The sequence below is a fragment of the Salmo salar genome, chromosome 12, assembly GCF_965601325.2.
Source record: "Salmo salar chromosome 12, fSalSal1, whole genome shotgun sequence".
In the NCBI taxonomy this organism is placed as follows: domain Eukaryota; kingdom Metazoa; phylum Chordata; class Actinopteri; order Salmoniformes; family Salmonidae; genus Salmo; species Salmo salar.
In genome coordinates, this window is record NC_138302.1 from 82,138,663 (window position 1) to 82,154,595 (window position 15,933).

The 15,933-nt window shown below is 42.9% G+C and overlaps 1 protein-coding gene across 1 annotated transcript; it reads right to left on the reverse strand.

The window, feature by feature from the left end:
• Positions 1–761: 761 nt before the first annotated feature.
• On the reverse strand, positions 762–6,662 carry LOC106565949 (G-protein coupled receptor 22-like). The gene has a single exon (XM_014133640.3). It carries the CDS (start codon positions 6,555–6,557, stop codon positions 5,040–5,042), a length of 1,518 nt encoding a protein of 505 aa, XP_013989115.1. The 5' UTR covers positions 6,558–6,662; the 3' UTR covers positions 762–5,039.
• Positions 6,663–15,933: the final 9,271 nt, after the last annotated feature.

Sequence of the window (15,933 nt, forward strand, 5' to 3'; positions counted from 1 at the left end):
ATCCTGGCCGGGTCGCAGTTGCAAATGAGAACTTGTTCTCAACTAGCCTACCTGGTTAAATAAAGGTGAAATAAAATGTTTAAAAAATCTAATCTCGATAGTAGTGCCTGCAGCTCGCTCTGTTGATGGTTGTTGAACTATTGCTCCTGTGCTTTGCATGTCCTGCAGCTACTGCCCACACATACAACTTATTTTGCCTTGCCAAGCTCAATTCAGCCTGTACTCAAACTGTAGATAGTGTGCTCATAGCAATGGAGAACCCATCATTTGTACACACGCACGCACGCACGCATGCACGCACGCACGCCCCCCCCCCCCCCCCCACACACACACACACACACACACACACACACACACACACACACACACCACACACACACCACACACACACACACACACACACACACACACGTGGCTGTGTACGTGAGTGAGTGTGGCTGTGTATATAAGTGTGTGTGGACATGCATGATAAAGTTGTTACCTACCTCTTCATCTGCCTCCAGCTGCAGCCCTCACAGCAGGCCTTCCCTTAACACATTTCTCTACTGAAGGAAAGACTTTCATGAAGCACTGTAGCTCCCCAGGCTTCAACCCCAAGCAATTTTAAACCATGTATTCTAAAGTGGCTGTATTCATGTAGCACTGTGTGGTACTCATCTTTATTCACGGAAAATGTGCCTGTTATTGAAAAACCTATAGATGACAACAAGAATGCAGAAATATAGAAGCCAGATTAAAGGTGATTGACTGCAAACACAAGACCCAATTCAATAGTCACATTTATTGATATTTTCATTGTCTTCTCTCTATACATTTAGACACAAGAAAACGACACAATGGGAATTTCTACAATTAATACATGTGACGCATGTGCGTATATAAAGCGGGTATGAACATTCAGTAGCATAAATCCATTTGTCTCAGGTTTTATGATGATAAATCTATAAGACACAGTCCCACAGGGAGTTGAAGGTCTGTGTGTGCACCACAGAACAGCACGGTGCTGAAATCAAACAATTAGCCAATAGTGTTCTGTTTTGTTTTTACCTCGCCTACACCAGTGGAGGCTGCTGAGGGGAGGACGGCTCATAATAATGACTGGAATGGAGTTAATGGAATGGCCATGTGTTTGATGTATTTGATACCATTCCACTGATTCCACTCCAGCCATTACCACGAGCCTATCCTCCCCCATTAAGACGCCACCAACCTCCTGTGGCATAAACGTTTCTTTTTTCAGTCCTTTATTTTCACATCTTATTTTTTTACCCGTATGCGCAAATAACGAATACATTTTAAAAACGATGTAAGCTAAAATCAAATCTACTACCGGCATATTTATTTGTCACATGCGCCGAATACAACTGGTGTAGACTTTACCATGAAAATACAACTGGTGTAGACTTTACCATAGAATGCTTGCTTACGAACCCTAAATATACCGGTAGTACACAAACCTACCTGTGTTCCTACAGGCAAATTATTCCTACAGGCAAATTATTACAAAAACACAGTCCTGTTCATTTGCACTGGCTCTGGGGACTTTTGCAGGTACAAAGGTGTTTAAGTGGTTTGACACAAGGGTTGACAAGATGGCCATGACAGATGTCCTCTACTATAACATCATCACTCTTTGTAATATGACCAAATGATGTGGGGACCAACCGACAAGGTGGAAACCACATTGAATAAGTTACAATGTCTATTTTATATACAATACATTGCAACAGATAAATATCAATACATGATTACAAATTCAGTGCCAAATAGTGATTTGTGGACACTTTTATGAGCTTTGTGGAAGATTATCTGTCAACAATTAAACATTGTCTGTCATCTGTTTACTACAAACTATCCAACACAACACTGTGTGTGTATTCTCTCTCTCTCTCTCTCTCTCTCTCTCTCTCTCTCTCTCTCTCTCTCTCTCTTTCTCTCTCTCTCTCTCTCTCTCTCTCTCTCTCTCTCTCTCTCTCTCTCTCTCTCTCTCTCTCTCTCTCTCTCTCTCTCTCGATATTTATTAGCATCAGATTTGCCGCCAACCTATACTGAACAAAAAGATTAACGCAACTTGTAAAGTGTTGGTCCCATGTTTCATGAGCTGAAATAAAAGATCCCAGAAATGTTCCATATGCACAAAAAGCTTATTGGTCACAAATCTGTTTACATCTCTGTTAGTTGAGCATTTCTCCTTTGCCAATATAATCCATCCACCTGACAGGTGTGGCATATCAAGAAGCTGATTAAACAGCATGAGAGAGAGAGCGAGGGAGGGAGGGAGGATTTGTAGATCGGCATTTAGTGATTTGTGGACACATTTATGAGCTTTGTGGAAGTTTATCTGTCAACATTAAAACATTGCCAGTCATCTGTTTACTACAAACTATCCAATGCAACAGTCTATTACATAGGGAGATCCTTAACCTCTGTATCTCCCCTCTCTCTATTTACACTGCCTTCAGAAAGTATTCATATCCCTTTGACTTCTTCCACATTTAGTTGTGTTACAGTATGAATTTAAAATGAATTACATTTAGATTTTGTGTCAATGGCCTACACACAATATCCCATAATGTCAAAGTGGAATTATGATTTAGTAATTTTTTACCAATTCATAAAAAATGAAAAGGTGAAAGATCTTGAGTCAATAAATATTCAACCCCTTTGTTATGGAAAGCCTAAATAAGTTAATGAGTAAAAATGTGCATAAGTCACATAAGTTGCATAGACTCACTCTGTGTGCAATAATAGTGTTTAACATGATTTTTGAAGGACTACCTCATCTCTGTACCCCACACATACAATTATCTGTAAGGTCCCTCAGTGAATTTCTTTCACAGATTCAACCACAAAGACCAGGGAGGTTATCCAATGCCTCACAAAGAAGGGCACCTACTGGTAGAAGGGTCTTTTTTTTTTTTTTACATTTAATATTCCTCTGAGCATGTTGAAGTTATTAATTACACTTTGGATGGTCTATCAATACACCCAGTCACTACAAAGATACAGGTGTCCTTCCTAACTCAGTTGCCAGAGAGGAAGGAAACCGCTCAGGGATTTCATCATGAGGCCAAAGGTGATTTTAAAACAGTTAAAGAGTTTAATTGCTGTGAAAGGAGAAAACTGAGGATGGATCAACAACATTGTATTTACTCTACAATGCTAACCTAATTGACAGAGTGAAAATAAGGAATACAAATATTCCAAAACATGCATCCTGTTCGCAATAAAGCACTAAAGTAAAACTGCAACTAATGTGGCCAAAAATGAACTTAATGTCTTGAATACAAAGCATAATGCTTGGGGAAAATCCAACACAATACATCATTGAGTACCACTGATCTGTAACGCCCTGGCCATAGAGAGGGTTTTTTTGTTCTTTATTTTGGTTAGGCCAGGGTGTTACATTGGGTGGGCGTTCTATGTTCCTTTTTCTATGTTTAGGTATTTCTTTGTTTTGGGCCGTGTGTGTGGCTCCCAATCAGGCACAGCTGAAGCTCGTTGCTGCTGATTGGGAGTCACACATAAGGAGCATGTTTTTCCTTTGGGTTTTGTGGGTAATTGTTTCTGTTTAGAGTATTTTCCTAACAGGACTGTTTGCTGTCGTTTTTGTTCATTTTGTAGTGTTCTCTTGCTTTTTTGAATTAAAATTCTATTGATGAACACATCCTCTGCTGCACCTTGGTTCCCTCTTACAGACAGCCGTTACATGATCACATTTTCTAGCATGATGGTGACTGCATCATGTTATTGGTATGCTGGTCATCGGCAAGGACTAGGGAGTTTTTTGTTGTTGATAAAAATACACAGAATAGAGCTTAACACAGGCAAAATCCTAGAGGAAAACCTGGTTCAGTAGGCTTTTGAACAGACACTGGGAGACAATTTTACTTTTCAATAGGGCAATAACCTAAAACAAAAGGCCAAATATACACTGGAGTTGCTTACCAAGATGACATTGAATGTTCCTCAGTGGCATAGTTACAGTTTTGACTTAAATTGGCTTGAAAATCTATGGCAAGACTTGAAAATGGCTGTCTAGCAGTGATCAACAACTAACTTGACAGAACTTGAAGCATTTTTTAAATAATAATGTGCAAATATTGTACAATCCAGGTATGCGAAGCTATTAGAGACTTACCCAGAAAGAATGACAGCTGTAATCGTGCCTAAAGGGGATTCTAGCATGTATTGACTCAGGGGTGTGAATACTTATTTTTTAATACATTTGCTAACATTTCTAAAAACATGTTTTCTCTTTGTCATTATGGGGTATTGTGTGTAGATGGGTGAGCCAAAAAATCTATTCAACCCATTTTGAATTCCGTCTGTAACACAACAAAATATTGAATAAGTCAAGGGGTCTGAATACTTTCTGAAGTTACTGTATATATGAATAGATGATAGTGTACACTATGTACAAAGTTCCATCTTATATTATATCAGTAGGATATATACATATTCTTGTTCAGAATCAATGATACCTTTAAACCCATTCTTAAAATAGTTAAGGCATGGGTAATACAGATGTAAGATCTTCATTTGATCACTCTTTTGTTGCTGAGAATTTTCCTGCTCAGCAAGAAATGCAACCTTGCTGTGCATTCAAGTTTTAAAAAGGCTTCTAAATTTTATAATTTCCACTTTAAAATGTCAGACTTGATTTACCCCCAAATTATTTTATCAAACCCTACAAAAAATGTCCATTAATTATAATCCACATAATAATTCACATTTCCTGTTGATGCAGGATTATTTTCATGTTGTAGCAAACTGGCTTCAATTAAGGTCCTACATCTGTATTTAGCAGGATATGTATTTGTGTATCTATATGGGTGCCAATGTTTTTCTGTTTTTTTAGAAGCTGCCTTCCAATGCTTGAGTGGGTGGAATTCTGATCCTGTGCTGGCCAAACAGACACTCATATAGGCTACTGTAAAGAAGTTACGTACATAAGCATCTTAGTGTTTACACTCAGTGATATACAGCAGGGTTTCCTAAACTCGGTCCTGCACCTGGTGCACCTGCACCTGGTGCAGCTAGTGTGTGCTATTCTTCAAGGGCTCTACCAGGCAATGGTCAATGGTTTCGCTGCCCTCCAGCTGTAACTGGCGTCCCTTCCTTGGCTCCACCCAGGAGTTGTGTGTGACGGTCTCTCCTGGCGAGGGGTCCACCTGCAGTAGTGACACCACCCTCTTCTTCACCTTGGCTCTGAGGGCAAGCCGCACCTTCTGCCTGGTGAAGGCATAGAGCAGTGGGTGGGAGATGGTGGTGCCATAGGCCAGGGCCAGAAACCAGAGGCGCAGGCTGACCAGGGTGTCACTGGGGCCCAGGCCCAGGATCAGCACATTGGCCACGGACAGTGGAGCCCAGCAACCTAGGAAAGTGGAGACGATGAGGAGGGACATCCTGAAGACGCGCCGCTGGCGCTCCCGCCGGTCCCGGTGACGCCTCACGGCCCGCCGCAAGGCAATGATGGCCGACACAGATGCCTGAACAGTGGGACCGGTGACAGGGGCAGCAGGTGCAGGGGCAGCAGCAGCAGCAACAGTGCCTTCTGAGCTAACCAGAGGGGCTGAGGACAGGGCTGGGGGGGAGGTGGCTGTGGGGGATGGGATGAGTGGAGGGTGAGAGAGGTGCTTGGCTGTGTCTGTACACTGCTCTCCTCCCTCTATCACTCCCCGCCCTGCCTTCTGCTTCTGTCTCTTACGGTGCCCCCTGCAGGAAGGTGCCCTGAAGCGCTGGCTCTTTTTAATATGGGAGCCGATGCGAATGTTCAAGGCCCGCAGGATCCGTGAGTATGTGAACAGCATGACTGCCACTGTGATAAAGAAGATGGGCACCTGCAGCAGCAGGTGGTAGTACATGGCCAGGCCTGTGTGGTAGCCCTGTCCACCCACACAAAGCATCGTCCGGTTACGCCACACTAGTGCCAGGGTGGTGTCGGGGGAGGAGGTGGAGCTGTGCTGTCCACTCTCCGCCCCTCCGGTGAGAAACTCCACCTCCAGAAAGGGGATGAAGAAGACGGCCAGAGACGTGGCCCAGACGGCAGCCAGCAGCAGCCCCGCCCTCTGCGGGGTGAGCAACCGGTTGGCGGGTCGGACAGAGATGTCGTAGCGGTCCACGCTGATGACCAGCACGTTGATGGCGGTGGCGAAGGAGGCGAAGGTGACACAGGCCTCGTGGAAGCAGCAGAGCAGGGCCAGGTTGGGCCCTGGGGGCAGAAGCACCACCACCAGGGTCAGAGGCAGACAAAGCACACACAACATCACGTCCAGCACATGCAGGTTGACCGTGACCATGTTGCTGACCGAGTCGACCAGGTTGGACTGAGAGCAGTAGAGCACCAGCACGATCAAGTTGCTGCTGAAGCCTAGGACCAGCTCTAGCATGAGGAAGGCGGTCAGTGACACCTGGAAGCCCAGGGGGTAGGGCATGTACCAGGCTGTGCTGGAGGAGACACTTCCCCCCGAGACCTCCTCCAGGGCCCCCACACCTACCACCGTCCCAGCCCAGTCGCTCGGGGCTGGGGTCGGGGTGTAGCTGTCCGTCTCCATGGTGGGGACTTCTCAAGCGTCAGGGGTAGTAGTAACCGTCACAGCCGTGATGTGTTCCCATTGTGCAAACTGGCTCCATGATGATGGAGAACAGAGCAGTAACAATCCTGTAGAGAAAGGGAGACGGGGGATGAATTGTGTGTCTGACGGGGGTTTTGAAATGGTTAAAGCTATAAGGCAAAGATAAGTAATCAAACACACAGGCAATCAATTGCTCTTAATGGATTCTCAGAAATAACACATTCAACAACTTAGAAATGGGTTCTGATCTTTGGCCAGTAAGCTATGACTCGGATCACCTGCTGGATCGTTCTGCCAATTCGGTGACTTTTGAGGTATGTAATTTAACCTAATTTTAACATTTTGTCATAAAGAGCACATGTTCAACTTCATAAAAAACATGTTTTCCCATCTCAAGAGGTTAAATATAAAAAATATATATACTGGTAAGTGCCTGTTAAGTGCCAAATAAAGTAACAGGGTTTCCGTAACAGGGTTGATGATTTCATCTTAAATCAGCCTTGAATCCCATTGTGACAGGGGTAATGGAAACTTGTTGTGTGCTACAGGGATTGGCAATTGAATGCAAGCTCCACCATTTATTTCCTTCACATTCTAGCCTCTTGTGTATGGGTAACAGGTTTGACAAGTTATGCTCGACCTGCTCAGTTTTCCACCACAAAACAACAGAAAAGGGCCAAAAATAGTAGAACCAGCTCACCTGCTTTAACATTATGATTTGACTATTAGATCTTCAATGTTTATTTTGAAAAAATATTTATTAAGGAATAGTTTCACCATATTAAAACGAGTTCAGTTCACATAACAGGGTTGACCTTAAAATGAGGGACAGACGTAAATGAATCACTAATCACATGAACTAAATAATCATACTCAGAAATTACTTTGTCAAAGCAACAAAATAACTAGGGCTTTACAATGATGGTGAAAACTTGGAGAAATGTTGGGGTTACGTGGGTTAAAATCTTCCCTAGAAGTCACAGAGGGCGCACAGAGGGACATGTCAGTCTTTATTTATATAAAAAAATCTGATTGATTGAATTTGCCATGTGGTCTATATTAAATGGCCCTTCATTGAATATAAGAGGCTTTTAACATGATAGTTTTTGCATATATTTTCTGCGTAAAGTGCTTAGACTTTATTGAGCAGTTTGTCAGAATTGACTGCTCTTTAAATCCATTTTAGGGCATCATAATACATTCAGAGAAACGGCAGTAGGTCATCTAGAAGCGTCTGTATAATCCCCTGGAGGTTAAATCTACATCAGGGCTCTCTGACAGATACGGCCTCTTTCATCTCCTCAAAGAGATTGACTAAATGTCAGCATTAGTCAAGGTGGCTTTGGTATACAATTCACAGAGCTACTGTAAGAGAGTATTTACTGTGTTACATCAGGACACGCAGCAAAACAGACAAACATGCATGAACTACACATATTTTATAATAAGATATCATTTGGTATTTATGGTGTACAATAATTTCCTGACACTCCCACTTGAAACTGATGAATGCATGTTTGTGTGTAAGAGATGGGAGGAAGTATTAAATATACTAATGCAACTGCAGTAAGTAATTGCAAGCTCTTTTTACATCGCTGTACAATAAAGATGTAACCAATGCACAAATCCACTGCACAGTCTCTCACATACGCTGTGTACAATGCACCCGCAGAAACACAATCAGCCAAACAAAGTACTGTGCTAAGCCATGTGTGTCAGTGGAATGAAGCGTTCAGAGATAAAATGTATAATTTGTTTTCTATACTGAGGTGCTTGTGGGTAATCAGATTAGTGTCTACATGCCAGACTATAACCCCATGCTGTATTGACAGCATACCAGTGGTGATGTCCATGACACAATTCCCAAACATTGATTAGGGGCCAGCTGCTGAAGGCAATCAATTGATCAATCGAAATCCCAATCTTTGCTCTAAATCAGGAAATCAGACCAATCAGGAAATTGCGCCAGAGCCCAACCCCCTCTGCACTACTCTAGAAATAACACATTTGGTTGAACGATGGACCCAATCTCTCATGTTGTCGTTGCCATAGCAACTGAGCTGCGAGGGTCTAAATTAATTAGGGAACACAGATGCTGTAGTACTACGGAGCTACTGTGTGACACCATGTTGGTGACGATAGGCCAGTTACAGCCTAATTGTTGGTGTTCTAGAAAAAGGCAATACTTGTAGAGTTTTTCCAGCACTGGAAGGCGCGTGAGAACATCAAGTAAGACATGATGAGATAAATGCCAAGGCAGATACATTTGCCAGTATACTCTAAAAGAGAAAACAATGAACCTATAGTAAAAAGAGATAAGGAGAGGTCAGGTAGAAAGGGATGAGGGGAAAGAGGGGAAAATGAGGTGAGAATTAGAGGGGTAGGACTAGGGAGGGAGGGATGTGTATGGAGCACTGCAGTCCTACGCTCACTTATTATAGAGATTTCCAGCTGGCTGGGTTTGTGGGCAGACTGGCTAACCACCACTAGGCTATGAGATGATAGAGAGATAGGAGAGGGACAGAGTCTCTAAACAAACATACAGTAAGACAGGGACTGAGGCTGAACGAATCAGTTGGACGGGCCTTTGATTTCCATAGGCGGGCACCTTTTTTTGTGGGGGGGCGGGGGGAGCTTACTATTTATCCTACCATTTCTACCGATCTGCATGAGTTATGATTACTTTTATATGCACATTTTTGTGGTACAGTTTCATTTCTATAATAAAGTTTTCATTTCTCATAATCAGTGTAACGTGGTTAATTATAAAAAATATATATAAATCTAAAAAACAAAATTCAACTAAGATGAGAGCACCAGCCTCTGCCATATGGACACATTGATAGCCTACACTGTGATCTATTTGTCAGAAGGTGGGTGTAGCTGGTGCATGAAGTCAGGCGCAGGAGAGCAGAATGAGTGAGCAACATACTTTACTCAAAATAAAGGCACAAGGTAACAATACACTTGACCGACAATAAACGGTAATCAATTATGCACAGGTGAAAACAGCACCCGTCAAAAACCAGCCATAACGTACCAAATGAACATAGAAACAATCACGCACAAAAACATGGGGGAAACAGAGGGTTAAATGCATGAACATGTAATTGGGGAACGAAACCAGGTGTGTAGAAAACAAAGACAAAACAAATGGAAAATGAAAGGTGGATCGGCGATGGCTAGAAGACCGGTGACGTCGACCGCCGAACGCCGCCCAAACAAGGAGAGGGACCGACTTCGGCGGAAGTCGTGACACCATTAGTGGCTAAAGAAATTACCGTATGGAATTCAGAGATAGCCTATAGGCCAAATTCAGCAGTAATCTATAACTTCCATCTTCAACTAAGTAAAATACATAGGCCTAAAGCCGACAAATAAAAACAGAAGAAAATATCCTGATGAAAACTCCGCTTGAGTTTCCGGCACCAGTGAGCTTGGGACAGACAGATTTCTTTCATGGCATTTTCACTGGATATATGGGATCATCAGATCATGATATGTTTCTCTTTCACACCGAGGCTTGGTAAATATCGAGGCTGGGAGAGTGTTGGATTTTTTTTTCAAATACTGTGAAGAACTATTATTATTTGCAAAGGATGTAAATAAAAAAAATACTTTGTTGACTTACAGTGTGAGGTGAAGAAAAAATGAATGAGAAGCTCAGCTTATTAGCGGTGGACGTGGTGAGTTAAGACAATCAAAAATCAGACATCCCAAATGGGCACTTTCCTATATATGCATGCAGCAGGCCAGGTATGCCTACTTCTATGCCTCCTAGAGAAAAACCAGACACTCATTACTCACATGGAGCACTCCAAACAAAAGACAATGAAAACATTTACAAAACTCGTCAATTATGGTTATGAAATAAACCAAAACTTGCTTCTCACAAGTGTAGCAGGTTCTGAACTCTGCAAACAACGTTTTTACATTTACTAGACCTACTGGTGACATACGTAATGGGGAATTTATGAAAAATAAATACAATCAATGGGCAAACAATTCACACAATGAATGTGCAAGAATTGACGGGAGACAGCTGAGTGCATTCTGGAGAGCTGAGTGCATGTATTCTGGAGAGAGACAGGCCATATCTTCTCCACACACCCCTCCCCTTCTTCTTGTTGCAACATTTGAAATTATACTCAAGACACATTATCTTCACACATATTTTACAGTGAGGGAAAAAAGTATTTGTTCCCCTGCTGATTTTGTACGTTTGCCCACTGAAAAATAAATGACCAGTCTATAATTTTAATGGTAGGTTTATTTGAACAGTGAGAGACAGAATAACAACAAAAAAATCCAGAAAAACGCATGTCAAAAATGTTATAAATTGATTTGCATTTTAATGAGGGAAATAAGTATTTGACCCCGTCTCAATCAGAAAGATTTCTGGCTCCCAGGTGTCTTTTATACAGGTAACGAGCTGAGATTAGGAGCACACTCTTAAAGGGGGTGCTCCTAATCTCAGTTTGTTACCTGTATAAAAGACACCTGTCCACAGAAGCAATCAATCAATCAGATTCCAAACTCTCCACCATGGCCAAGACCAAAGAGCTGTCCAAGGATGTCAGGGACAAGATTGTAGACCTACACAAGGCTGGAATGGGCTACAAGACCATCGCCAAGCAGCTTGGTGAGAAGGTGACAACAGCTGGTGCAATTAGTCGCAAATGGAAGAAACACAAAAGAACAGTCAATCTCCCTCGGCCTGGGGCTCCATGCAAGATCTCACCTCGTGGAGTTGCAATGATCATGAGAACGGTGAGGAATCAGCCCAGACCTACACGGGAGGATCTTGTCAATGATCTCAAGGCAGCTGGGACCATAGTCACCAAGAAAACAATTGGTAACACACTATGCCGTGAAGGACTGAAATCCTGCAGCGCCAGCAAGGTCCCCCTGCTCAAGAAAGCACATATACATGCCCGTCTGAAGTTTGCCAATGAACATCTGAATGATTCAGAGGACAACTGGGTGAAAGTGTTGTGGTCAGATGAGACCAAAATGGAGCTCTTTGGCATCAACTCAACTCGCCGTGTTTGGAGGAGGAATGCTGCCTATGACCCCAAGAACACCATCCCCACCGTCAAACATGGAGGTGGAAACATTATGCTTTGGGGTTGTTTTTCTGCTAAGGGGACAGGACAACTTCACCGCATCAAAGGGACGATGGACGGGGCCATGTACCGTCAAATCTTGGGTGAGAACCTCCTTCCCTCAGCCAGGGCATTGAAAATGGGTTGTGGATGGATCCAGCATGACAATGACCCAAAACACACGGCCAAGGCAACAAAGGAGTGGCTCAAGAAGAAGCACATTAAGGTCCTGGAGTGGCCATGCCAGTCTCCAGATCTTAATCCCATAGAAAATCTGTGGAGGGAGCTGAAGGTTCGAGTTGCCAAACGTCAGCCTCAACCTTAATGACTTGGAGAAGATCTGCAAAGAGGAGTGGGACAAAATCCCTCCTGAGATGTGTGCAAACCTGGTGGCCAACTACAAGAAACGTCTGACCTCTGTGATTGCCAACAAGGGTTTTGCCACCAAGTACTAAGTCATGTTTTGCAGAGGGATCAAATACTTATTTCCCTCATTAAACTGCAAATCATTCAAAAACATTTTCTCATGCGTTTTTCTGGATTTTTTTGTTGTTATTCTGTCTCTCACTGTTCAAATAAACCTACCATTAAAATGATAGACTGATCATTTCTTTGTCAGTGGGCAAACGTACAAAATCAGCAGGGGATCAAATACTTTTTTCCCTCACTGTAGATGCTTTTCACTGACAGCCTCAACTCAATCAGATCGGCCTATTGCCACACGCGCTGCCCAAATCGAGGGCTTCCCAAATAGGCATACTGTAGGCCTACACACTTGTGAGTTGAAACAATCCACAGCTATTTAAAAAAAAATAAGCTAATGATCCTCTATGGCTAAGTCAAGCTCTCTGTTGAAGTATTTTTAATGATTTTATTTAGACAGGAGTTAATATAGAATTTGGGCAAAACATCAATTTACTTTAGGGGAAGACAGCATCCGAACAGTGCACTATGCACTCACCACATTTTCTTTCCAGTTCGCAAGCGGCTGAAACTAGAGATCTCTATATAATAACGAAATGCTCATGTCTCTGGCCTAACAATGGGAGTCGTTGTCCCAAAGGTGGGAAAGCAGGCTACAAGCTTAGGTCTGGATGATATGCCCATAAAAACGCATTGGGCTTATTCTGGACAGAGTTTGGTAAGAGTGAGCCCTCTCGCTTTGCCTCTTCCTCTCTGCTGGAGAAATCATCTGAGCGAGCCAAACAGCACCCCTCTGTCTTAATATATGTAGCCCATGTATATGATCCTGTCTGTCCAAAAATAGTATGACATGCCATACTATTTATTTCCAGACAGCATCAGATACATGCTCTACACATTCTGAGACAGAGGGGTGCTGTTTCGCTCACTTGGATGCTTTAAGAGAAGGATTGAGGGATGAAGGGAGGCAAGAATAGCAATCATGCTGCGCAGGTAAACAAGATGCCCCAGGGAGAGAAGATGGAGTTGTGTTTTTTCCACTCCAATCTCTCCCATCAGCCTAACCCTGTTCCTGCCTGCTCTAATGCTCCCTCTACTCTGTGTTTTCCTCAAAGGCCTTACACACATATCATCCACCTTACATCCACTTTACTCACGCACATCATCCACCTTACACACACACATCATCTACCTTACACACACCTTATCCACCTTACACACACACACATCATCCACTTTACACACGCACATCATCCATCTTACACACACATCATCTACCTTACACGCAGGTAGTCTAGTGGTTAGAGCGTTGGGCCAATAACCAAATCCCCGAGCTGACAAGGTAAAGATCTGTCATTCTCCCCCTGAGCAAGGCAGTAAACCCACTGTTCCCAGGGCACTGAAGACGTGAACGCCTCTCTGATTCAGAGGGGTTGGGTTAAATGCGGAAGACACATTTCAGTTGAAGGCGTTCAGTTGTACAACTGACTAGGTATCCCCCTTTTCCTTTCCTTTCCACACATCCTCTACCTTACACGGACATCATTCACCTTACACACACAGGTCATCCACCCTGTGTTGAGAGCTGCGTGATAACAGGTAGGACACTTATTGTCTCTCTTGATAGGGGGAGACAACTTCATTCATACCTAAAGTGTAGGGAACTGCAGTCTCTGTGATGATGATAGTGGATCGATGTAGAGTGGAATCCTGAGTCTCTAATACCTTGTTGTTTATGTCCAGCATTCCTCATCCTCTGGCCCTCCCCTACACACACACACACACACACACACACACACACACACACACACACACACACACACACACACACACACACACACACACACACACACACACACACACGGTATTGTACAGCTAACCTTGTGGGGACACACAATTCAGTCCAATTCAAAATCCTATTTACCCTAACCCGTACTCTTACCTTAACCCTCAACCTAACTTTAACACTAACCCTAAACCTAACCCTAGCTCCTAACCCTAAAACTAACCCATTTCCTAACCCAAACCCTTAATGTAATTCTAAACCTAACACTAATAGCATTTGACCTAGTGGGGTCTAACAAAATGTCCCAAGTTGGTCAAATGTTTGTTTGTTTACTATTCTTGTGGGGATTTCTGGTCCCCACAAGAATAGTAAACACATCCACACACACACAAAGTCACATGCATACATGTACAGTTGAAGTCAGAAGTGTACATACACTTAGGTTGGAGTCATTAAAACATTTTTCAACCACTCCACAAATTTCTTGTTAACAAACTATAGTTTTGGCAAGTCAGTTAGGACATCTACTTTGTGCATGACACAAGTAATTTTTCCAACAATTGTTAACAGACAGATTATTTCACTTATAACTCACTGTATCACAATTCCAGTGGGTCAGAAGTTTACATACACTAAGTAGACTGTGCCTTTAAACAACTTGGAAAATTCCAGAAAATGATGTCATGGCATTAGAAGCTTCTGATAGGCTAATTGACCTCATTTGAGTCAATTGGAGGTGTACCTGTGGATGTATTTCAAGGACTACCTTCAAACTTAGTGCCTCTTTGCTTGACATCATGGGAAAATCAAAGGAAATCAGTCAAGACCTCAGAAAAATGCCTGAAGGTACCACGTTCATCTTTACAAACAATAGTACGCAAGTATAAACACCATGGGACCACGCAGCCGTCATACCGCTCAGGAAGGAGACGCATTCTGTCTCCTAGAGATGAACGTACTTTGGTGCGAAAAGTGCAAATCAATCCCAGAACAAAAACAAAGGACCTTGTGAAGATGCTGGAGAAGACGGGTACAAAATTATCTATATCCACAGTAAAATGAGTCCTATATCGACATAACCTGAAAGGCCACTCAGCAAGGAAGAAGCCACTGCTCCAAAACTGCCATAAAAAAGCCAGACTACAGTTTGCAACTGCACATGGGGACAAAGATAGTACTTTTTCGAGAAATGTCCTCTGGTCTGATGAAACAAAAATAGAAATGTTTGCCCATAATGACCATCGTTATGTTTGGAGGAAAAAGGGGGAGGCTTGCAAGCCAAAGAACACCATCCCAACCGTGAAGCACGGGGGTGGCAGCATCATGTTGTGGGGGTGCTTTGCTGCAGGAGGGACTGGTGCACTTCACAAAATAGATGGCATCATGAGGTAGGAAAATTATGTAGATATATTGAAGCAACATCTCAAGACATCAGTCAGGAAGTTAAAGCTTGGTCGCAAATGGGTCTTCCAAATGGACAATGACCCCAAGTATACTTCCAAAGTTGTGCCAAATGGCTTAAGGACAACAAAGTCAAGCTATTGGAGTGGCCATCACAAAGCCTTGACCTCAATCCCATTGAAAATGTGTGGGCAGAACTGAAAAAGCATGTGCGAGCAAGGAGGCCTACAAACCTGACTCAGTTACACCAGCTCTGTCAGGAGGAATGGGCCAAAATTCACCCAACTTATTGTGGGAAGCTTGTGGAAGGCTACTAGAAACGTTTTACCCAAGTTAAACAATTTAAAGGCAATGCTACCAAATACTAATTGACTGTATGTAAACTTCAGACCCTCTGGGAATGTGATGAAAGAGATAAAAGCTGAAATAAATCATTCTCTCTACTATTATTCTGACATTTCACATTCTTAAAATAAAGTGGTGATCCGAACTGACCTAAGACAGGGAATGTTTACTAGGATTAAATGTAGGAATTGTGAAAAACTGAGTTTAAATGTATTTGGCTAAGGTGTATGTAAACTTCCGACTTCAACTGTACATGCACTAGTGCACACGTGCGTGTACACACACCCACGCACAC